Below are 25,578 nucleotides of genomic sequence, written 5' to 3' on the forward strand. Positions count from 1 at the left end.
ACTATCATGTTAATGGGACATCACCTAAGAATTACATGTTGGTTTCAAGCAATGCAAATGTAGTTGACATGCTTAGCGGTTCTTATGAAATGAATAGAATTGAGGTGACGGTTGCAATGAAATATCACAAAGAAGATATCTCACAAAACAATCAAACTGAAATGCGTCAGTTTAGCTCAAAGATTAGGGATATAATGATATTGTTGTAGATGATCTGTGCGATGATTTCTTTATACCCTAAACTAATGAGGCAAACAGTCTATGTGTTTGTTCACGGTTTGAAAATGCTTAGAGTTTGAAGCAAGCAGTTAGGTCTAATGCAATTTTAAAGAATTATGCTATAAAGATAAAGGCTAGTGACAAAACCAGAGTCATAGTTACTTGCGCATATAGAGATTGTCCATGGAGAGTACATGCATCATTATCTCCTGATGGTTACTCATTCAAAGTTAGGAAAATAGAATCAACTCATTTATGCCCTGGGGTCAATAAAGCAGGAAACAAGCAAGCTACTATTAGTTGGGTAGCTCATAAAATCAAGGACATTGTAAAGAAAAATCCTGATATCACACCAAAAGATATTAGCAATAACTTGGAGACAACTTACGAATTATCATTGTTATATATGAATATTTGGAGATCAAGAGAGTTAGCAAGAGATGTAATGTTTGGCTATGTTGACGATAACTATATATGGGTGCCTATGCTGAGGTCAGAGTTAATCAACAGGAATCCTGGTTCTCACATTACATACATGTGTGAAAGTAAAAGGAATTCATTTAAGCGATTCTTTGTTAGCTTCAAAGTATATATTTACGGTTTCATTGCTGGATGTAGATTTTTAATTGGGGTTGATGCTTGCCACCTCAAATCAAAGTATCTTGGCGTATTGCTATCCACCAATTGTTTGGATGGAAATAATGGTTTGTTCACAATAGCGTATGCTGTTGCATAAATCAGAATCTAAGAAATCTTGGAAGTGGTTGATGAGGAACTAGTTCGAAAGTTTTGGCTGTGAAATTGAATATTTAGCTTTCATGTTCGACATGGAAAAAGGCCTTGGTGAAGCTATAAAACTTGTTTTCTCAAATGCTGAGCATAGAGTGTGCATGAGACACCTGTGGAAGAATATAAAAAAAATATTTCGTTGCGAAGATGGCATCAAGCTTCAGAATTTGATTTGGACGGCAACAAACACTTATAACCTAAATGTTTTGCATATGAAAGTTGAGGAGATCTTTAAAATCAGTCAACAAATGTACTCTTACTTGAATTCTTTGTCGTGCAAGTGGTCTAAGGCGACGTTCTCAAAGCACATTAAAAATTACTACAATACAAACAACATGTCGGAATCGTTTAATGCATGGGTTGAAAAAGCTAGAAGTAAGTCAGTCGTTGATTTGGTCGACATGATTAGGGCAAAGGTTATTGAACAGCGCTCGTCAAGAAATATAATTTCCTCCTCTTGAAGAGGTCAACTAGTTCCTCATGTGGAAGAGTACATTAGGGACATCACAACTAGGAAAGAGCATTTTATCATTCGCCAGTCAACATCGAGTACAACTGAAGTTGAGGGTCTTCATGAAAGGCACGCGGTCGACTTAGAAAAGATGGATTGTACTTGTGGATTCTCGCAATTAAGCGATATACCATGTATACACAGTACTGCATTCATTGGCACTACACAACATTCTTTATGTTATACATATGTTGATGATCACTACCATGCGTATATGTTGGTTTTCTAAATTTTTTTTCCTAAATGATTAGATACAAAATGGCATATGATGGTGCAATTTCGACCATACCAGGGAAGGAGATGTGGGCTGCAGTTAGTGATGGTGAGGTAGTTACAACACCACTTTCACTACGACCATGTGGTAGACCCAAAAAAAAAGGCGTATTAAGAATTTCTTAGAAACAGGGAAGAAAACAAAACTTGGACACATGTGTAGTCGCTATAATTTATGCGGCCATCATAGAAGTACTTGTAAAAATCCATTAAATGTGGAAGGTGAAGAGATTGGTACTGAGATTACACATGAAGATCAACATCCTAGTTCATCGACTGCTCATGCCAAATTGACTATACGCCGTCCAAACTGAAGATCTGATGTTGTGTTGGAATAGAGCTATTTATGTTCAGTTTTGTCTTTTGAATGCCTACAGATTTTTGGGAATTCTAATTCTATTAGGGTATTCATCGCCTAAAACAAGAAGTTAATTCAACCATATGTATTTCTTGTAGCCCCTGCCTAAAATTCAGATGGATACTTTCAATCCGATACTTTCAATATGATACTTTCAATCCACGACATATTCAACACATATTCTACCGAACATTCAATCTAATATTGAAACAGCATGGAACAAAGAAACATATGTTAACCACAGTGAACATTCAACTCATCTTGAAACCAAATTACATAAACATAGTCAATGTTACAATCAACAGTTATAATTATAGCTCGTGAGGATATATCTAACAGTTATAATTACATTCAAACTTAGGATTACCAGGATCACCAACAAGATTTTTATCTGCAAAAGTTCACCTCTAACTGACACAACATCAGTTTGGCTAGCTTCGAAAACTTTAGCAGTAGTATATGAATTCATATCGTGCGGTGAATTATTGACTTCATCACTCCAACGAAAAATAAACTACAATCGTCTTATGATCGGTTCTGGGAGCATCTGTATAATTTTTTTCCATTGCTATGCGACTTTTATGACGTATATATTGTACATTGCAAATTGCAATGACAATATATTTGATTATTTGGGTTTTTTATTGGCGCCGCTGAGGAGCTCGAACTCATTGTTTATATGTAAAATTTTAAACAAGATTATTATATGTAAAAGTTTAAAGAATGAAGACACTTTAGACATTAAATAGAACCTAACGCCAAACAGATTATACAATGTAATCAAAATTTGTGGCTGTCAAGTTTCTTGCCGACCACGGATAACGAAGAATATCCATTCAAATGGTGAAAACAAAAACAATATGCTGAATGTGCAAATGGATTTTACAATGCAACCCATCCTCTGCAATGCCGACGTGGAGAAAACAAAGAACGATTGGTTGGAGAAGACGAAGAGCAAACAACAACTCAAACATTCAAATGGGGAAAAAACATCTAAACCTTTCGTCGTTCACGAAATGGAGATCAGGAAAGGAAAAACCGCGCCGATAAAGCCAAGGGAAGACGGGGCGTGTGAAAATCTTCAAACGCGATGGAGAAGACCCGCTCTCGCTCGACTGAAGGGGAGCCAACGTGCGGTTAGGGCTTTTTGACGGGTGCTTAAACGGAGTGATAGATTAGATAAAACTAGGGATTTTAGGTGCTATATAGTAAATATTGAAGTTAAGTGTTGAATATGTATTTTAAATAGTTTGAGGTGTTATGTATGTAAAAATTCCATTATCTTAAATATCTTGCTTGTTCATGTTTTTTTTATTTTTTTAATGAATTTTCTATCTTCAAGATGAAGATAAGGTGCGTGATATTACTAGTAGAAATGAATTGAACCTTTTTCTGATATTAAAACTAGCCTCGAAGATGAATCTTGAATTTTGATCATGTCTGGTGCATTGTAATGTGAGTTTAAGTTTATATACCTAATTAAATCATATTTTTAAGGACTTAGCATGGAGATTCTAGTTTGCTTCTGCACATCATCAACTCATGAGTTTTGTGATTTATAGAATTTTATTTCCACTTTACTCCTACAAAGTTATTGTGACAAAGTAGGTTTAGAAGTTAATTTTTTGTATGTTATGCATGTATTTGAACAGGATTATTAACTGTCCAATCTCAAGCCAACCTGAATCTTGATCAAATCGGTGCAAAGTAATTTGTTCCAATCTCAAGCCTAGCAATGTCTAGCTCCATCTGATCTCAATTCAAGCTAAAAATGGCATGTTATGTTTGATTTGATCTCAATTCAAGCCAAAAGTCAATTTGATTTCGACCAACTTCATTTTGAGATAAATTCGTAGCCTAACAAAATACACCATCGGTGCATCTAAATTTCAATATGATCTTGAGCTAAGCTTAATTCAATCTATATTCAACTCTCTTTAAGTTTGATTCAAGCAAATCTAGCTCATTGAGCTCAGTGCAAGCCAAAAACAGTTCCAATTTTTAAAATGTCTTTGTTCTCAAGTAAAATACGACTCTATCCAAGAGTTCTAGTTGCACATTTTGATATTAGGAATTTCAATGAAGATCATGCACCACTTTAAGGTCTATTTTGCGCTAATTGCCGTTTTCAGGCAACAGCCACTCTTTTTTCATTTGCATCTAGGTCACTATTATAGATCCTCAGTCTAAAAAGGCTTTAGCCCTTGTTTTCACATTTAATGGATCTTTTAGTGTATCTTGTGTTACTATTCTGATAATATTTCTTAAGTTCTTTTAGAGTGTTGTATTTACATCAAATTTACCCGAATTAATGTTTTCTTTATTGCATTGTAGTTATTTTATGGTAATTCTTTCTTTTTATTGTCCTTATTTAAAATTTCTTTGAGATGCAAAATTCATCCTGCTGATTTACCTAAAGAGATCCCAATCTAAACTGTTTTGAATGTTGGTTCCATTTTTTTGTGCGCCTTTTCACAAATTGCTTGCAAGTGCATAAGAACTATCTTCCTTGGCCAATATTAACACAAGGAGAAAATGATCAAAATTGTCCCTTTGAGTTTTTATGAAATATCAAAATGGTCCCCAACTATATTAAATGACCATTTTGGTCCCTCAAAATTGTCCTTTTGAGTCTTCATGGGACTATTTTGATTTATTTTTAAAAACATGAGGGACCAAAATGGTTCTTTAATATAATTGAGGATCATTTTGATCATTTTTCTTATAACACAAATATAGTGCATCTTTTGTCTGTATAGTGTTTACCTGGTCTAATATCTTTTTCATTATCTATAATTGGTAGTTTCCCCAATAAAAACCATGCTTGATCATTGTGATAACATTAGCATTAGCTTCATTTCCGGGAAATAGCAATCCATATAAAAGCAATTGGGAAGTTGACAGAGTGCGAAGGCTTATTTAGGTTATTGTCATGAAACTCATGTTATCTTTTAATCGTAATCTGGTATATTACTGAGGAATGTTTAAATAGTTGATCATATTATTGAAGAATGTTTACATGATCAATTGTTTAGCCATAATTCTGAAATCTTGCCATGCCTGTTTGGATTTTGGTTTTTGTCACTTTATGATTCTCAAACACATTTGTTTGAGTTACAATTATTTATTTTTCAGATGGGTATCAAAAGATGGCTTAGGCGCGATTGGACGTCTTTTCATTGGTACGAACTAGATTTTAAAAAGTAAAACCACAACTATTTCTCTCAATGGTAATGATTTATCTCATAGGTGGACGCTATGGTTACCTTTTTGATGATGATCCAAGACAATGGAGGATGTATGCGGATATTATTGGAAGTGCTGGGAGGTTTATATTTTTCCTTGACCAATATTGTTCTCATTTAATTAACGATACTTTTGATTGATTGGCCCCTTTTGCAGTGTCTTTGAGCTTACCACGCAACTATATCCTGCATATTTTCTTCCACTTGCTTCATTAGGGAACTTAATGAAGGTAATCAAATATTAACGTGCTTTTGTTTTGGATACTATGATTTATTTCTGATTTAGCTAATTAGTTTTTTTTTTTGGGTCACCAATATTTTTTTGTCATGTATAATAATGAATGGAGTCACCTTAGATGGTTTGGTCACATTAAATGGAGGCCTTCTGATGACCCAATTAGGGAAGTTGATGTATTAAATTTGACTGTTAAGAAAGATAGAGGTAGACCTAAAAAGACTTGATTAGAAAATGTTAGAAAGGATCTTTCTTTATTAGATTTAAATGAGAATTTGATTTTTAACAGGACATAATGATGAAAAAGGATTCATGTAGCCAACCCCACATAGTGGGACAAAGGCTTGATGATGTTGTTGTTGCATAATAATGAATGGATAGCCAAATGGTATTTAAGAAATAGAATCCGAAATTATACCTACTATATATGGTATTTATTTAGCCAATATTTTTATGCCACCAATTATAGTATGATTTATTCCAGATTTTTTCAATTATTATTATCTTGGACACCAATAGTTTTGTCTTGTATACCGAATGGATAACCAAATGTTACTTTATGTTCCCTTCATTTATTTTACATTCCATTCTACCTTTTCAACATTTGCTTACAATGTTGACAAAACTAGCAGGCTAACATGATGTTTGAGGATCTATACAATTATCATGCATTTAAGTTGTACAGTTGGTTGAAATATTTCCCTGCTCTGGTCTGGTGTGGCATAAATGTCAACCAAACTAAATGAGATGTACATTTTACTTTTCCTCAACAGCTCTTTGGATTTCTAAGACAAAGCTGTGTACACAGGCCATAGCAAGAGGGCTGAAGGATCCTTCATTTCGTGTAATTCAGAATCATTTTGCTATCTCTGCAAATCTGGGAGAAGTAGCTGCGAAGGTACTATAAGCTTATACAACAAGCATTACAAAATTATTTACTAGATCACTTAAATGTCATCAAGCAACTCGTACTGTTAAGAGAAACGGGATATTCTCTTCGAATTGTATTCTAAATAAAAATGACTTCACCTCCCAGTTAGGATGGCATGGATGTATAGACAATAATATAGACGTTCAGTATCTCATTTATTGTTGTCTTCTGGTCATTGTGATCCTCTATTCTCTTGATTTAAGTGAGGCATTCATGTTGTAAGAACAATAACTTCGAAGGTTTGAAAATTGTTTTCTTCTTTTTGATGGGGAATAGAATTAGGTAAAGTGTGCTGTTTTGATTCATGGTCCATTTAAATAGTTGCAGCAGTTTGTAGAAATAGTTGTTGAATTTTTGTGATAAAAAAAGATTTTTTAAAGCTTTCGTGATTATTATAATTTTTTTACTGTTTAACAGCAGCTCTAATTTGTAGGACACTAGTAGATCTAGTTGCAAAAAGATGCTTTTCAGCAACAAGATGGTTATAGTCAAACAGAAGTATGATAATAGTGTAAAAAGTAATGCATAGAAAAACTACCTCAAATAGACCCTTAGTTTGTTCATCGTCTAAGTTCTCTCATTTTGTTGCCCCTATTTGGTCAATCAGAGAAACTTTGTGAGTAAAATATGGAGAATAAACTTTCACTTTGTGAATCTCCGGACACAACTATAGGAAGAAAGGAGAGAGATTCTCATGATGTAATAACTTTTTGCTTCTACCTAGTGTCTTATGGGTCACCATTGAAGACTTTTATAAGATTTAGGCTTCGTTTGGAACGGCTTTCTTACTGCTTCCTAAATCAACTTTTTAGTACAAAAATTAAAACTTTTGTATTAGAAAGCAGCTTTAAGAAGTAGTAAGAAAGCCGTCCCAAACTAAGTCTTAGTTTATTTCAGGCTGCTGCACAAGCTCAGCATTGATCTAGGAAGATGCATCATTTCTTTCAACTTATTGTAGGATGCTACTATATCAGTTATTGATGTGCTTATAGTACCACATCCTGGTATATTACCATGCCATGAACTATGATATTACCCGGAACTGTATTAGGGTCGAAATAAATGGCAGATCAAATTCAACCAAACCTGTCCAAATTTGGTTGAGTCCATTTTTTTTAAATAGGGACAGTATCACTGAGAGATGTATGACCAGTTGTTGAAAGTTTTGATGGCGAAATAATGGTGGAATACTGATTAGCCCTATTCCTAGTAATTTTGAACTAGTAGAGCTATTCGACCTTTTGGGTTTACATCATCACGAAGCATGGGAAAAGTTGGTGATCAAATTTTATTGTTCAAATTGTTATGAACTTGTAAATGCCCAATCATTTGTTAAAAAACACCATCTACAAACAGTGGTAGAGCTAGGAATATTTTTTTAATAGAGGAATAAATTGACTTTTTTATTATCTATGCTTCTATTAATTATTATGATAAAATTTTGATTATATTATAATATTGCAGTTATTTCCATATAAAAATCAAAGCTACTAGGAGATATAAAGGATAAAAATGATTAACTATACTTCTATTTTAATATTTTAAAAAAGAATAAATAATAATAATATAAAAAATAGTATAATTCCCTTCCTACTTCAAGCTTGCAACACGATCCGTGTATATCATCGTAGACGGAATGATGATGTGAAAGGTAAGTATTAGCTAGCTAAACAGTCAAATATACAACATAGTATCTGTTGTACATATATGAAGGTGACATGATATGATGGATCTCATTTTGAAGCTCGTAACAAACTTGAAGTATACTTTGACGTCCTACAAGGATGATATTTAGCATGGAAAAGTGGAGATACTTTCTATGATCACTCATAGATAATGGCATCGAAGGTCGATGGTAAAGGCATTAGGAAACTTCTTGCACAATGGGGACTAATGGCGCTTCTCAAGAGCATCCCTACTGACTGGGAAGTAAACTTGTTGGGGTTGTATAAGGCTAGTATATATCTAGAAGTGGATCCATTCAAGTTAGTAGGAGATTAGTACAAGCTACACTTATCTAGAATCCAAACTGACAGGCCACAGGGTAGTGCTGAAGCTGCTCGATTTGAAGACACGAAGACATGGTACCTTGTAGTACTGTCAAAATCGGGTCACGAGTTGGGTCCAACCTGAAACTGACCTGACCCCAACCTGACCCATTTTTTAAAACATGTCATTTTCTCGGACCCAAACCCGACCAGCTTCGTACCCGGGTTAACTTGACATGACCCACCAACCTGTCTTTGTTTTTAGTTCCGATCTAACCAAACGACGAGCTGCTAATGGAGGCGAGAAAGATAAGCCAGAAAGGTTGAGGAGGCGGCACCGTCCATCTTCGCCAGTGGCAGTGAGGGCTTCACAACATAACTTGGGATTGACTTCGAAAACGCCGCGGGAGATGAGTGACAGAGACTTCGGATGTCGATAGATGCAACAGACAGCTTGTTCTAGTGAGTAGGAGGTGAGGAAGATAAGGCTAGTGTTCGAACTTTGGAGTTTTGAAACAGGTCGGTTTGGTGAACCCGAACCTTACATGTTTGACAAACAGGTTGACCCTAACCCAAAATTTTTGGGTCAGGTTTTCAGGTCGTGTCAAATATTGACACTCTTAGTAACTTGGTGCTCAAGTGTTATGAGATCACTATGGTTACTAGCCTGGGAAGATACGAGTAGAACATAAGAGGTGGCACTCATCATACAAGAGGACAATATTCTTGGTAATCAATGGCGAGATGCACATGACATCAACCTGATTGGTTGTACCTATAGTTGATATCACTAACAAATAAGATATGAAGTAGTAAGATTTTGCATTTGCTTCAATTTTTATGTCAAGCTCCTAAATGCAAAATCTGAGAATGCTTTGCGAAGTAGCTAAAAGTGTTCAAACACCCCTACAATAGCTCTGATCTATATGTTAAATTATGTTCTGTAGGTGCTTTGTCTTTATATCAAACTCCTAAATGCGAAAACTGAGAATGCTTTATGAATGGGCTAAAACTCATACACTTCGATGATAGCAGCGTTGATAGAAAATTTTAATCAGAAAGAGCTATTCAATTTTAAAAAAGCCCTTAAAACTGTAAAATCATTCATTCAAAATCTAAACTCAAACCATATTAAAAGCCTAAATCCTTAAAATAAAATATGTCACAAAAAACTTAAAACTAAAATCCATCCACACTTCGCAATGGTTTGACGAGAATGTGAATTAAAGAATAACTTCAGCTCACAAAGAGCAGTTGTTTTGTGGAATGTATTACTACAATTCATTCTCAAATAATTTACCGCCAGCGGGAATGTAACACGTGCCCTCATATTGGGTGCACTACAGGAAATTCTTCAAATACCGGCGGTTAGGCCGCCGGTTAATACTGGCGGCCAAACCGGCCGTTTGGCAAGTTTATGCCGCCGGAAATAGCGGTGGTCACAAAATCGCAGGGTATACCGCTTGCCCTTAAACTTACCGGCGCTATACCGGCAGCCAAAACCGCCGGTGTTAAGTAATTTTATTACCGGCGGTTCATACCGCCGGTAAAAGCCCTAAGATGAACCAGCCCGAGCCTCCCATTTCATTTCATCTCGTGCTCTCTCTCTCTCTCTTCGGCTTCGCTCGCCCCCTCTCCTCCGCCCGCCCTCTCGTGCGACCGAGATCATGTAGGCCGCTGACGAGCTGTCTCCGGCCACCGACGAGGTCCCTCTGGCCGTCGACGAACTCCCCACTGCAAGGCCGAAGTTCTCTCCCAACTCCCGTGCACAACGCCGCCTCCGAGGTGAGCGTTTTTAATTTTATTTTTATGTTTTTTATTATTACAGTTGGTTTACATCAAGGAACAAGTCTAAGTCCATATCTTTTTGCTTTAGTCATGGATGTTCTCACTAGACATTTGCTAGAGGATGTACCTTGTTGTATGCTTTTTGTTGATGATATTTTACTTGTTGAATTTTGTTATTTGGGTTAGATTACATCAAGGATCAGTCTTAATTCAATATATTTTTTCTTTAGTCATGGATGTTCTCACTAGACATTTGCGAGAGGAATGAACCCAATATTGTTTTTGCTTTAGTCATGAATTTTCTAAGTAGACCTTTGCTAGAGGATGTACCTAGTTGTATGCTTTTTGTTGATGATATTCTACATGTTGATAAGACTAGAGAGGGAGTTGAAGGTAAACTCGAATTCTGGAGGTCAACTATACATTCTAAAGGTTTTCGCTTAAGTAGATCTAAAATTGAATATATGGGGTGTAATTTTATTAGCAATAGACCTAGTGAGCGGTTTGTGACTTTGGGCGATCAAGTAATTAATAAAAGTACACGTTTTAGATATCTTGGATCATTTGTTTAGAGTGATGGTGAAATAAAAGGGGATATTATCAGCACAATTCAAGTTGGATGGTTGAAATGGAGAAATGAATCGGGCTTGTTGTGTGATAGAAAAGTCCCCCTCAAACTTTAGGGAAAATTCTATAAGATGGTGGTGAGATCTGCAATGCTTTATGGTGCCAAATCTTGGTCAATAAAAGAGAAGCATAATACTAAGTTAAGTGTTGCAGAGATGAGGGTGCTTAGGTGGATGAGTGGCTTTACCCCTAGAGATAGAATACGGAATGAGCATATACATGAAAATGTTGGAGTACCTCCAATGGATGATGAGATTAGATAGTGTCACCTTAGATGGTTTGGTCACATAAAACGATTAGATAGTGTCGCCTTAGATGGTTTGGTCACAGCCTTCAGATGACTCGGTTAAGAAAGGGGACTTATTAGATTTGACTTATATTAAGAAAGGTAGAGATAGACCTAAGCATCCTCATCTCTGCAATACTTAACTTAGTATTATGCTTCTCTTTTAATGTCAAACATTTGGCACCATAACATTTTGAACTCTTTTTTGCTTGGGTGGATGAGCGGCTTGACCTTAGAGATAGATAGGATACTAAGTGAGCATGTACGTGATAAGGTTGGAGTAGCTCCAGTGGAAGATAAGATTAGAGAGAGTCGCCTTAGATTGTTTGGTCACATAAAAAGGCGGCCTTCCGATGACCCGGTTAGGTGAGTAGAGATATTAGATTTGACTTGTGTTAAGAAAGGTAGGAGTAGACCTAAAAAGACTTGGTTAGAAAATATTAGGAATGACCTTTCTTTATTAGATTTAAACGAGAATTTGACTTTAATAGGACACAATGGAGAAAAAGGATTCATGTAGTCGACCCCACGTAGTGGGAAAAAGGCTTGATGTTGTTGTTGTTGTTGTTGTATCATAGGTAAATATGTGAGTGTTCTAGGAATGAATGACACTTATTTAGATTATGAGTGGTGGAAATATCTAGTTCAATACGTAGTGCTTGTAGGAAGAGGCGGTAGTGATGGTTAAAGGCATTATTATCTCATGCAATTCAGTTCCATTAGTGATGTCTAGTGGTGCCACAATGGAGAGCAACACTATTAAGTGCTAATAATGTGGAATGGCATTTGCAATTTGACAAAGAGATGTTGTAAGATAAATAAGAAGGCATAGTCAATAAAGAAAGACGAGAGGGGTTTCCGCTTAGTGGATGGAAGAAAAAGATGATAACATGATAGAGATGCATGTAATGGAGGGATATTACAAGTAGTGCATGGAGCTCGAAACAATGTGGTTCACAACATTTTTTTTTATTTAACGATGTTCTTTTGCTTGACAGAGAGATGGAGTTGATGATGATAATCTCAATTAGGCAAGGATGAATTAGTTGACGATGACAAGGAATTGAAGTCACCGATGCATGCAGTCGTCAATGGTAGCATGGTGATCAGGAATGTGAAACTTAGAAGAATGATCGTGACCAAGGATGTCAAAGGCTAAGTAATGGTGGTGGGAGACCTCTTAGTGAGATTGGTTGCTAGAAATTTTTATGGATATTTATTTTAATATGTGAGGATGTGATTTTAAGCCTTTGGTAGGAAACTGAGGTCCTTAGGGGTATGGTAGATGGAATACCAAGACTAGTTCATATTGGGCAAGTTTGAGTTGATTTATAATATCTTTTTAAGAAATGAGTTTGGAGTTGTTTAAATGGAAGGGAAATAATAGTGGAGGGGTTAGTTTGAGGTGCAAACTTATGATTTGAATTTTGTGAGGTTTAAGACGTCATCATGGTGTGGAGAACAAGACAAGGTAATTGTTCATTTAGATTAATTCAAGGGCTAAACAAGCTGTTTTAGGGTGGTTTTGAGGGATGGAATGGTTATAGTTGCTGACTGTTGCTAGATGATAAGTGATGAGATGCTCATTCATTTTCTTAAATAAGGCATTAGCAATTGAAAAATCATAAACTAAACAAAAATCTAATATGATCTTGCCACCTTCATTCGTCGTTCCAAATCCATGGCCACCATGAATGTTTTTAAAATCATCTACCTCTCTACCAACATGTCCATTTAAATCTCCTCCAATAAAAACTCTTTATTCAAGTGATATCTTTTATATTAATTCTTCTAAGTCATTCCAAAAATTTAATTTAAAACTCATATCCAAACCTACCTGAGGAGCATAAGCACTTATAATATTAACAATCTTATCCTCAACAACAATCTTTAAAGCTATAATTGTATCTCCAATCCTATTAATTTTTATAAAATTATCCTTTAAACTCTTATCTATAATAACACCTACACCATTTCTAGTACGACTCCTACCCAAATACCAAAGTTTAGATCTTAAACTATCAATTTCCTTAGCCTTCCCTCCAACCCACTTAGTTTCCTGAATGCACAAAATATTTAACTTCCTATGAATCATAATATCTATTAATTCCATTAATTTTCCTGTAAGGGAACCTATATTCCAAGTTCTTACCCTAATTTTAGTTTCATGGACTAGCTTCTTTGCCCACATCCATCCTTGATGTGGGAACCCTTGCCTATTTAACACTGCACCCGGGCGCCGCTGCAGCGGCCCTTGCACACTTGTCACTGTATTCAGGCAATCGCGCAGGGGACGCCCTAGCATTAACACAATTTCTTAAAGGATTCATGTCATTATTATTCGACAAGTTTTACGCTGGCTGTCGACTACCTAACACAACCCTCCACTTTTCTCATCCAAGACTTGGGACCTGGCAACGACAGTGTCACTGTATTTACCTATGATAATAGATCAAATTTCCTCTTCGATTAAGAGAGCATGCCCATTAACATGCTCATCCTCGGAGTTTGCATATCTTATGTCAATGTCTACTTGATTGCTATCCTCTTCTGCTCTTTCCTCTATGACCAGCATGGAATCCACTCTTGTCTCATCCTTGCCCTCAAAATACCTCATCCTAATTGGACACACTAGCTTGATCATCTGTAGAGAACTCTTGATTATATGGAGTTCTTTTAACTCTAAGTGCTTGTTTGCCTTCCCATCGGCCAAGATTGTTAGTCTTAAAGTAGGCTTCCATGCAAACCTTCTTGGACGTTCCAGTCTTTGATATCTCGTTATCAGCTTCTACACAGCATTTTTTGAAATAAACTCTATCATACACCATATGCTTCATAGCAACATTTGCTTGTTGATTGTCTCACCTCACCATCGACACCATGTCATTTTGCCGGCAACTCCAAGGATGCTTCTATGTTATGGTCATCTTCTATAACATCATCGCCCAACGATTGGCACTTTAGTGATATCTTCATCGATACCTTCATTGATGGTCTTTGTCAATATCTCTTTCGATACCTGTGTTTATAACTTTGTAGAAACCACGGTGATATCAAAGTTTGTTTCCAATAATCTAGTTCACAAACATAGTTTTCTTGTGAAAATGCCATGAACAATTCCTCTACACATCTCAATGTTGCCTCTATCATTCATGCTTGCCCTTTTTTGTTTATGAATGATGTCAGAGTTAGTTTGTTTCCAATAATCTAGCTCACAAACATATTTTGCTTGTGAAAATGCCATGAACAATTCCTCCACACATCTCAATGTCTCCTCTATCATTCATGCTTGCCCTTTTTTGTTCATGAATCTTTGAATCTTGCCCATCTGAATTTCTAGATTGTTACTCCATAGCTTCTATTTTGTTTGCAAACCCTCGATTGATGATCCCCCTTTTTTTTTTTCTCCCCCACACAACTAATATCTGTTCTCTATTGCTTGTGCCAAGTCAAGCATTTGCTTTTCTTTAACTGTGATCTCCTTCGTCACTTAGCCTATGAGTAACCTTATGGGTTCCTCTTGGTGAAATTACCAACCGTCAAACCTCCTTATTACACACACTCATTTTATCATAATCATCATAGCCTTACCCTTCATCATAGTAAGCACATGCCATGCCATGCTCATGTCTATTTCTCTACTACTTGATAACCTCATCAGGACCGCTATTACACCTCCAATCACCCACCCGCCTTCTAAGTTGTTACTGGCATCATAGCGCTATCCACTCATGAATTGTGCACGGTTGCTGAAGAACATTGTGACCTCTAAACTCTGTAAATGTACACCCAAAACAATCTTCTTTTATAAATGGCTTTTATCTTTTATGTCGATGCACTCTATTAATATCTCCATCAACTTTGTATTGATATTTTTTAAGGATTTTATCCATGTCTTCTCTGTCGAGGAACTTGTTGACAACTCTTTATATCCAATTCACAGGTCTCCCTTTTTCACAAATCAGTGACACTTCTCTTGAAACGCTCTCAAACTTTCTCTGTAAAATCTTTGACCACTTGATCTCGTCTATTATTTCCAAACTCAAATTGACATATCCTGCTATTGCCATGTTTAAATGGTCACGTGTGCTAATTTATTTAGAGGAGTATGTGCTATTTATTATTTTAATATTTTCTCATTAGGATATTCTCTTTCATTGTACCTTCTTTGATTGTTCTTATCTCTTGCAAATACATAAGCATATATATATTTGGTACTAGCAAAACAATTCAGTAAATATATACTTTCCAATTCTCACCCTTATAGTAACTTCAAATGAACAATTCAGTAAATTTGAAGAAAAGTTCAAAAGTTCTGATACCAACAACATCAATTGGCTAAAGAAAGTAAAACTTCAACCCAGAATTCTTTTTTTCTGGTGGAGACTTGGAAAAGATGCACTTCCTACCAACAGTTGGCTTAATCATAGGAATTTACTAAATTCAAACCTTCGTCCGAGAGGTTGTCTTCTAGGGTTCTAGGGTAAAATATTCTTCATATTACGATTTCATGCAAAAAACTTTTAAGTGTTTATTGTTCTTAATAAGTGGGGAGTTCAAATTCCATCTTTCAGTTCAGTTTCGATGTGGCAGCAACTTCTCTCTTTGTCAAAAAAAAATCCAGTTCTGGTTAGAATTTACTGCTCTTCTGTTTTCTATTGTTGGAAAGACAGGAATTGTATCAAGCATGGAAAACCTTCTTCTTCCTCTACATTTATTTCAGCTGAAGTTCTATCAGTTTCTATTAAGCCTTCTCTAAATCCTATTTTGAATAACTGGGGTGCTAATCGGTTCTCAGAACTGAATTGTAAATTTTGGCATCCTCTACCTTCAAAATGGATTAAAGTAAATGTAGATGCTTCTCTTCTTTGTTCCAATTGTGCAGAAATTGTTAGTATAATAAGAGATGATAAAGGAAGATTTATATCAGCTTTTGAAAAGCAATTATATCATTGAGATATAGCTCAACTTGAAAGCATTGCTATCCTTTCTTTAAAGGATATTCTTGAAGAATGGATGATTGAATTTGAAGGCATTTGGATTAAAGAAGATAACGCCAATGTTATTAAGTTTTTTCAAAGATCTTGGACTTCTCAATTTCGGAAAGATGCAAATTCTACCTCTTTAGACTTATCTTTTTATATGATTTTAAGCATATCATTTTTAATTGTATTTCTAGAAAGAAAAATAAGATCGCGGACTTTTGTGCAACCTATGCCTTAAATGATAGTTTCTTTTGTGACTTTTTTCATAATAATCTTCCTTCCTTGTTTATTTCTTTGTTGAAGGATAATGTGATAGGTCACCTATCATTTAGTTGTAATTTTCTTTTTTAGTAAGAAATTTGCTATTTGTATTGTTTCAAAAAAAAAATTTATATGGTGGGGAAAATATTGTATATGCAGACTGTACTAATCTCCATCTGGGTGAGTAGTTTTTAGATTGAGTTCTCAAAATTAAGTCTTACTTCTGAAGAAAGCTTCACTATCAGAGTTTAAGTAGGTATCAATTATAGGCGATAACTTTTAGTAAGGTCACTGTATTAATTGGTAATGCATACGTCTCTATTTGGCCAAAAAATTAAAGAACTCCAATGTACATTGATCATGTTATTGGATGTTTGAATTTTGTATCAGTTGCTGGTAGAACTTGGAGAAGTGACCTGTAATCTTAGGACACATTCGGCATATAATTTGCTATGACTAGTAAAAACATTTTTTGAAGAGTTAAAGGCGTTTTGAGATTTCTATTAACAGTTTCTAAAATATGAATAATTTTAATTTGCTATTTAACTTTTAAATGTTGAAATAAATCCCTAGTAAGTATATAAAGGTTAATATGCATCAGCGCCTTTTTTTGTTTTAGTATGATTTTAGTGGTGTATCCTTTTCTTATTTTAAATTTTACAAATACTATTTCAGGAGGAAGTATGGGAAGTAGCCGCTCAACTGGTGGGACTTGCTCTTGGCATACTCATCATGGTAAACATGTTTCTTCAGGGACCTTAATTTAATGCATCTGGCTATTTTTTGTTTTCTAAATATCAGAAAAATCATGCAGGATGCACCTGGATTAAGAGAATCATATTCTATGCATGCTTTCACATGGTTGAGCGTGCGCCTTCTGCACCTCTGGTTGCGTTATCAGTCACTATCAGTACTGAAGTTTCCCTCAGTAAGTTCAGAAACATGAAAAAATATTCGTGATTTCAAAGTATAATTTGCAATTTCATTTATATGTGCAATTTCTCCATTGTTTGCTTGTCCTTCTCCCAAATTCTCATATCTTTACTATATTTTACTATTTTTTGGCAGATAAACCTCAAGCGTGCTCGCATTCTTGTGAATTCACATGTTTTATATAACACGGTTCCAGGTGCATATTTGACCATATTGTGATTTGGGATTTCTTGTTTGTGTTTCTTGACTAAGTTATTGAACTCATTATAGGGTATATTGACGTCAATAAAGAGGAGAAACTTCTAGCTTGGGAGCATTTTCTGCAACCAAAAATTACATTTGGTGTTCCATTGAAGAGCATGATTCCTAAGGGTGATTTCAGCCACGTGGTATGTTCAGTTGAGTTTGTATGATTACTGAAATTTAATTAAAATTGCATGTGTTTGTTGATTCAGGTAAGAATCCCTATAGAAAAATCTCGAATTACCGGCGGATTTTCCTGCGAAAAATTCTGAATTTTCCGGTGGATTTCGAAATTTCTCGGTAAATTTCTGGCGAAAACGTTTTCGACAGTAAATCGAGTGTCGGTAAACTGTTTCGTAAAAAAAAAAATAAAAATATGTTTTTTCCAGAAAATTTAAAATCCACCGGAAAGTCTGCCTGAAAATTAGTCAAAAAAATTTCATCGTTATCCGTCGGAAATCCGCCTGAAAATCCATCGGTAAATGTTCCGTTAGAAATTCTGCTGGTAATCGACGATTTTCCTGTTGTGTATACCTTCGCTTTTTATGCCATTTGATTCCATTTTTTATTAGTTTGGGGTGAGACTATTTTGGTCTCTATTTAAAGATGCTGAGAATTAAATTGAAATTTTTATATAGTCTCAGATCATTTTAATATTGCATTCATAGTTGGGCGAGTATTTTAGTCCATTTCTCATTTAAATATTATTTATAAGATAAAATAAAATCAAATTGAAATCAAATCCTATTAATCCTAAATAATTTAAAGTTAAAATTGTATTATCCATTTACTCTAATTTTTAACTAAAATAAGTCCAAATTCATGATAGACTGAATTAAAGCATAAACCTAATTTCTTCTACTGCAAAGATTCCCTTCCATGAATAGTTGCGGAGAAAACCTTGCTTGAGAATTTTGACGGCTACGATGCTGGAAGTGGTGGAACTATTGCATATACATTCCTTAAGTCATCTTTGGAGACATTAAGATAAACACTAATTTATAAGTAGAATTAGGGGTGTCAATATTTGACACGACCCGAAAACCCGACCCGAAAATTTTGGGTTCGGGTTGACCTGAACCCGAAACGGGTCGGGTTCGGGTTAAGGATTTCGACCCGATTGTAAAACCGGGTCGGGTTCGGGTTGACCCGGAAACCCGATAGTAACCCGTTTTGACCCATTTGTAAAACAGTTTCCCGCTCATTCGTGTCCATCTGTCGCATCGCGTCATTTGTCGCATCAGAACTCAGATGGCAGACGCTAGTGCCAAGTCACGTCCGCCGTCCGTCGTCATCTGTCCGGGACAAGGGCGTCGCTGCATCAGGACTCAGGCGCGTCGTCCGTGACCGTGAGGTCTGTCAGCGACTGCGTCAACGCCGGATTGACGCACAGTCCATGCTTAAACGTCTTAGGCACAGACGCACAATCCATTCTCCCGTCCAGACCCGTCGTTAGAACTTACATGTTCGTCGTTCTCTTCAAGCAGCAGCAGCCGCCGCCACAGCTTTTACCGGATTGACGCCTCTGCGGCCGCAGCTCGTGTCGGACCTCCACCGCCGCCACTATCGGCTTTCCGCCATTGCAGTCATTGCTGCCATCCCTCACTACACTTTCCACCTCAGTCCGTCAGACGTAAGCTACTAACGCCAATCAGCCGGGTCGGGTCGGGTTGACCCGAACCCGAAACGGGTCGGGTTCGGGTTTGAAAAACTAACCCGTTTCTAAAAACGGGTCGGGTTCGAGTTGACCCGAATAATGCCGGGTTAGTTCCGGGTTCGACCCGAACCCGACCCGTGACCCGAAATTGACCCCCTAAGTAGAATATTAATAGATTCGCAAATTGCTAAAAGTTACCTTTGATTTGGGATGCATAATTTGAGTTCTTCACATTGCATATCTATGGGCAGTGAAAGCATAAACTCAATAGCAATAATCAATATTAAAGAATGAAATTGAATTGTCAACTATGGATTATCCTCTACTGTAATCTGAGCTACCCTCAATAGTAGTAATGATCTCTGTAAGTGGTGCAAATATAGGCTCATTCTTAGGAGAGATTATTACGTACGGAGTTCAGATCAGAGAACCGTCCGGTTTTTATGAGTGTGTACAGTAAAATCACAGTTACTATTCACCATTATGCATTTATTACGCTTTTGCTATGCCACTCACAAAAACCAAAAGCCGTTTCGGAGCTGAGAAAGCCTTTCACTTGCATGATAATTCATCTATAATCTTGATTATTACAATATTTAAACTTTAATTATAATCTTCATAGATTAACTTGAACCATTAGGGTTTGAGATATTGCATGATGATTAAATCATATGAAAGTAATTATCTAGATTTTTTTTTTTTTTCCAATCTTCTTGATCCATGTATAAATCATATTCAAAATGTGTCTCCACTAATAAGCTATGCATCTTGAACAAATCCTTAGCTGTACTGATATCATGACATCATATGAAGAAGTCTAGAAAGATCAACTCCATAGTTTATGAATTGATAAAGTAAATTGTTTTAGAGGCCAAATAATGATTGTTATAAGTTCAAACTAAATTGAATTCATTTTTTCTGTAATCATAAGTTCTAAGTTCAAACCAAAATGGATAGTTTATTCTAATTAAAAATTAAAATAAATTTAGACATCATAAAAAAGCTATAATAAATCCTAAACCAAATTTTTATGTTGCATTACTTATAAGTAAATTTTATAAAAAAAATTGAAATCTGATATATAGTTTACTATTGGGTGATAAACTATCAAATAAAGTCTTGGGAATACACCAATGCTATGATGAATATGCAGCGAAACATGAAAAGAAATATTGAGAACGGCTTATATGATGACTATGAATCAACATTTGTTGAAGCTTAGGAAAAAGATATTAAACTGGTGGTATGCGCACATTTAATGAGGAAGAAGATGCACACTTATTAAATACAAATCAAATATTATCCAAATTGATGGTTTATTCTAATTTAAAACTAAAATAAATCGAAACATCATAATAAACTGAAATAAATCCTAAATCGGATTTTTATCTTGCATAACTTATAGATAAATTTTGATGGTTATATAGATTTTATTGTTGGGAGATAGACAATTTGATAATCGAGTGTGGTGAATGCATGAATATCAAGATGAATGTGCATCAAAACATTAAAAAGAAATATTGAGAGCAATTTAGATGATGATCGTGAATGTTACACTTATTGAAACTTAGGAGGGAAGGATTAAACCGGTGATTTGTGCACATTTAATGAGGGGAAGAATATGCACTAATAAAATGGTTAAACAAAAAGTAACGTTGACGGATTAGGAAGGAAGATGGGTAAAAAATGGTTGCATGGATTGATTTTGTGTACTATTTTTTTTCTCTTCTTGCAAAGTATATTTAATAATAACTTAAGTAGCACTCAAATAGAATGTATGAAGAATGATAGATTAGTCATAAAGTAGACCTAAATTGTTGGGATAAGGCTTAGGAGGAGGATGATGGTTATATGCATGCATATAATTTATATATCATTGAACTTTCCTCCATGGAAGAAAATGTTTTTCTCTTTAAATTTAGTTGTTATGACCTTCAAATGCAAGATGAAGGCTGTTAATTATCTTTATCATTAAAACTTGTGGCATATGTGAATAAAAAACTTTTTAAGATAAAATTAATGAAATGCATCCAAATTCTCACAATAGATAGTTTCGATTTTATAAGAAAATTGCAATTTTCAATGTGTAGATTATTTACAATGTCTTGAATTAAACATGATTTTTTAAGTGGGATTATCATTGGTTATACTTTTTTTTTTTTCATATGATTGATGAATTACTAAATAAGTATGAAAATTTATTTAATCAGTTAATTAGTAATTTTCTTGTCTTTGATGAAAATCGATGTTATATACCGTTAATTTTCTATGACAATGGCTTTGACAAACAAGAGATTACATTCTTTTTTATATTTAGCATGATTTAACCCGAGGTTTATCTTTATGATTGTTTAGCCATGCATTAAAGAAGTGATATTTGTGTGGAAATTCCATTGCATGAAATATGTGATTCTTGAAGGAAAAGGCTTTACAAATTATCGAAACTAATATATAAACCTTTTTTATTGCAGAGCATGCTTAATAGGTTTGATTCTTGGATAATTATATAGTGTTGTTTTATGGGATGTTCTGTTGGATCCAATGTTTATCTGTCGACTTTCATCAAGATCTTACTATAGAAAGAAAGAGATTATGGTTTCAGAAATTATGTTTACTTGAATTGGAATTACAGTTGATAAGGTTGACCCCTTCAAGATTGAAAGGGGTGTGTTAAACCTAGTTTAATAAGAAATTTAAATAGATAAGTTTTGAGAAAAGCCTGGGAAAAGAGTTTTGCCTAAAAGGTACAAAATTTTAGTGAGCCTTTATTTATAGGTGAGAATTAGGGTCCATGGCACATGATGTGTTATATGAGAAAATAATTAAGAAAATTATATAAGTGGGCTTAATGCAGTCATTTTTGTAACAAGTTTTCTTTGCTAACTATCAACTAGGCGGGAAGTTCAGATAACTTCTAGATAAAGGGCCGAGAGTATACTTAATGAGTTTTTCTAACAAGAACCCTAAGCGAATTCTGGCGAGAACTCCTAGTTTGTAGGAGAATATTTTGGTTTAGTCGTGATATTCAGGAAAGTAGCCAGAGAGCTTTGTCGCATTTGCTTAGAAGAGTTGATGAGTTTTAGTTCTAGTGATTAGAGATTCCAGGTGACTTAAAGCTTAACAATTCCTGAGTTACAGGAGACTTGATCAATTTCATGATCGACAAGTTTCTAGATTTGGCACAAGCTTGATTAACTTGACTGATGCGAATCAAATATAAGTTTTCACATTAAACATCATAAATAATTGAAGTAAAATGCTTGATTTTACATTTAAAGGTTATTGGATATTGTACACTGAAAAGGCAGATTTAGGCGGAGAATCGTTCTACGTTAAGATACGACTAAGTATCTCGGTAGTCATTACTAAATACCTTTATGAATTTATGTTTGTATGATGTACATACAATGAGTTTTAAGAAGCAATAAAAAAATCGTTTCATATGAAGACTAAGCATCTCGGTAGTCATTACCGAATACCTTTATGAATTTATGTTTGTATAATGTACATTGCTTCAGAACCTGGCCCAAGTTTTACAGCAGATCACAATGTTTTCTTACCCTCTACTGGTTTTCGATGAAGGTTAAAGCAGTTCTGGAACTTTACGCACAAGAAAAGCATGTTCTCTTTGTTAACCGGCATGGATCAAAAGTGCTAAACTACTACATAACATACAAGGTTCTTTTCTATTGCCTATTGTTTCAATTTGCAGTTTTTTTATTGTTATTTGAGCTAGACAAGAAAGTTTTCAAAGAGGTTTCAAATTCTTGATATATTTTGAAATAAATATAATCCAATTTTTTCTTTCTGATGATTTGAACAAACTTGATAATCCTTAGGTTGGTGCCACAAGCCTATCAGTTCTGAAGAGTTTATGGCAAGTGTATTGGTTGCATAACCACCATAAGGAACTTGACAGGGATGATGTACTTGGTTGGCTCAATGAAAGCCTCCTGAAAGTAGAAGCCAGATTTACAGTCTTTTTAAAACAGTTAGAAGAAGCTGGATGGCAGAAAGACCAGATCAGTCTCAAGGTACCTAAGCATCTGCTTTTTGAAGAAGCAGATTCACTTGCAGAGCTTTTTCAGTGATGGATAAATCATTTTGGTTACTGCTTCTTTATATAGATTGGTGCAGAGCTATAAAGTATTGTATGTGTATATATTTGAAGACAATTTTAATTTGAAATTGACTGATTTTGGGTGGCCCATCTTAGCATCAAAGCATGATTTTTTTAGAAACTATTTATATCATTTCATATCTATCAATGCTAGAATTGTTATTCAGTACCTTAGTACCTTAAATATGCTTGTTTAGTATGCTTTTAATTTTTTTAATTTTTTATTTTAAAATATTAATTAAATTATTTTAAAAATATTCAAAATAAAAATTTGAAGTATTTTGAATGTTTTGAATATATATCACCATCTCTGATAAAGAGTGTCATCATCATTATTGTAATCATATGAATTATTTTGATTGATATTCGATAAAAAAATAACATATTTTTAAATGATAAATATATTTTATTTCATTTAAAAATAAATAGAATAAAATAAAATAATAAAAAGATCACAAACAAGCTTTTTAACATATTCTAGTATTTCTTTTCATGAGTTCTAACATTTTAAAGTAAAGTTTTCTCATTTTCATGTATATGTGGGCTCCGAAAATTCGTGACTCGACCTCTCCATGTTTTTGGGGGAGTTTTAATGAATTAATTTACGTAATAAATTTTGAAAAGATAGATTGAGTTTGTAGATAAAGACATTACAAAGATATTTCACCCTCATTATTTTAGGACTTTAGATCTAAGTTCTGGTTTTTTATAGGCGCAAGCCTTTATAGTTAATTACCCATCCAGATAATAAGAATGAACTTTTGATTAAGGCTAGTCGTCGATCAGATACATAGGGAATACATGTTATTTGTCATATAGTACCGCATTGATTTTGAGTGTTTGAAGATTTGATATTTAAAATTGAAAATTTCACCATCTTGTACTTAAAGTAGATGGTGGGGAATGGTTGATGGACTCGATCAAGATCTAATGGTTCCGTTGTCCTGGGTAAATATAGTCCTTGGTCTACTTAGTCAAAGGAGGTAGTCGACCTAGCCTGACCGAAGGATCCTTGATGGCAGTCATGGGTTGCTTCATCCAATGGTACCTAGTAGACTTTGGGTAGATATTTGTTTAAAGGGATAAATTTGAGTCCATCTTAATTAACAGAGGGTTTTGTGCCCTATCGATTATATCCTATTGATTTATAAAGGATTTGATGCCATTGGAGAGCTTATGGGCTCTAGCCATAATCGTAGTTTGGTGGTGCCATTTGGCGGCAAAGCACCCGGTTCAAAGGGTCATGGTCATAATTGTATACCTGCGGTGCCATTAGGTGGCAAAACCGTCGATTAGTTGACATGTGCCACATCCTTACTGGTAAGAAATTATTTTAGAATGAATTCTAATTATATTCTCGACCAAATATCAGCTCTTTGTGAGCTGATAAGATATTTTCAAATTTGTCCACCTCGACAAACTGTTACGGATGATGGATGAATTTTGCACTGTAAATATTTGGTGATTTAGAGGTTCTGACCGTGGAAGAAAAAAAAAACTAATATTTTAACGATGACAGAAACATTTGTCTGAGGTAATCTGCTGGATTTATGGGGTATTTTGACGAGATATCTAGGAATTGATCGGAGTTCATAGCAAAATATCTAAGGATGAAATGATCTGAATTAATTTTGGATTTGACATAAATTTTGACTTTCAAATTAATCTAATTAATAACATTGATAATAGTTTAAAATTATTATTAATATTACTAATTTGGAATGGCTAGCATGCGTCTATTAACCAAAATTGTTTAGATTTATCTGATTTCTTAAAATTCATACATTTCGCCTTGGAATGTGTGACTATCATTGGACAATTTTAAAATGCATTTTGGGTATTAATGACGTTCCAAATGTAATGGCAAAGTCTGTTTTGCGATTGGATGTCATTTGGGCAGCATCGTGCTCTAATTTCTTTAATTTGCATATAATTTTCTCGAGCTGCATGTCAACCTCCTCGCACATCTTTTAATTAATCTAAATGGATTTCAATTTTGAGTAGTGAGGATATTCTGGATGTAATAGCGAAGTCTGCTTCATGATCGGGCGTCATTTAGATGACATCACGTGCTAATTTATTAAATTTACATGTTATTACCTTAGGATTCATGGCACCGCCTCGTACGT

General features: G+C 34.9%; 1 protein-coding gene across 5 annotated transcripts in view; it reads left to right on the plus strand.

The window, feature by feature from the left end:
* The window catches only part of LOC110114043 (protein root UVB sensitive 5), a 40,887-nt gene extending 17,272 nt beyond the window's left edge, over positions 1-23,615 (plus strand). For all 5 annotated transcript variants that reach the window (XM_020846793.2, XM_028696740.1, XM_020846794.2 and 2 more), the window contains 10 exons: positions 5,286-5,332; positions 5,400-5,478; positions 5,553-5,625; positions 6,439-6,528; positions 17,172-17,231; positions 17,311-17,424; positions 17,565-17,625; positions 17,700-17,818; positions 22,912-23,007; positions 23,169-23,615. In XM_020846793.2, the coding sequence (XP_020702452.1) occupies positions 5,286-5,332; positions 5,400-5,478; positions 5,553-5,625; positions 6,439-6,528; positions 17,172-17,231; positions 17,311-17,424; positions 17,565-17,625; positions 17,700-17,818; positions 22,912-23,007; positions 23,169-23,420 (991 nt within the window). In that variant the 3' untranslated portion in view covers positions 23,421-23,615. The remainder of the gene's footprint in view (positions 1-5,285; positions 5,333-5,399; positions 5,479-5,552; positions 5,626-6,438; positions 6,529-17,171; positions 17,232-17,310; positions 17,425-17,564; positions 17,626-17,699; positions 17,819-22,911; positions 23,008-23,168) is intronic.
* Positions 23,616-25,578: the final 1,963 nt, after the last annotated feature.

The sequence above is a fragment of the Dendrobium catenatum genome, unplaced genomic scaffold (assembly GCF_001605985.2).
Source record: "Dendrobium catenatum unplaced genomic scaffold, ASM160598v2 fragScaff_scaffold_839, whole genome shotgun sequence".
Classification (NCBI taxonomy): domain Eukaryota; kingdom Viridiplantae; phylum Streptophyta; class Magnoliopsida; order Asparagales; family Orchidaceae; genus Dendrobium; species Dendrobium catenatum.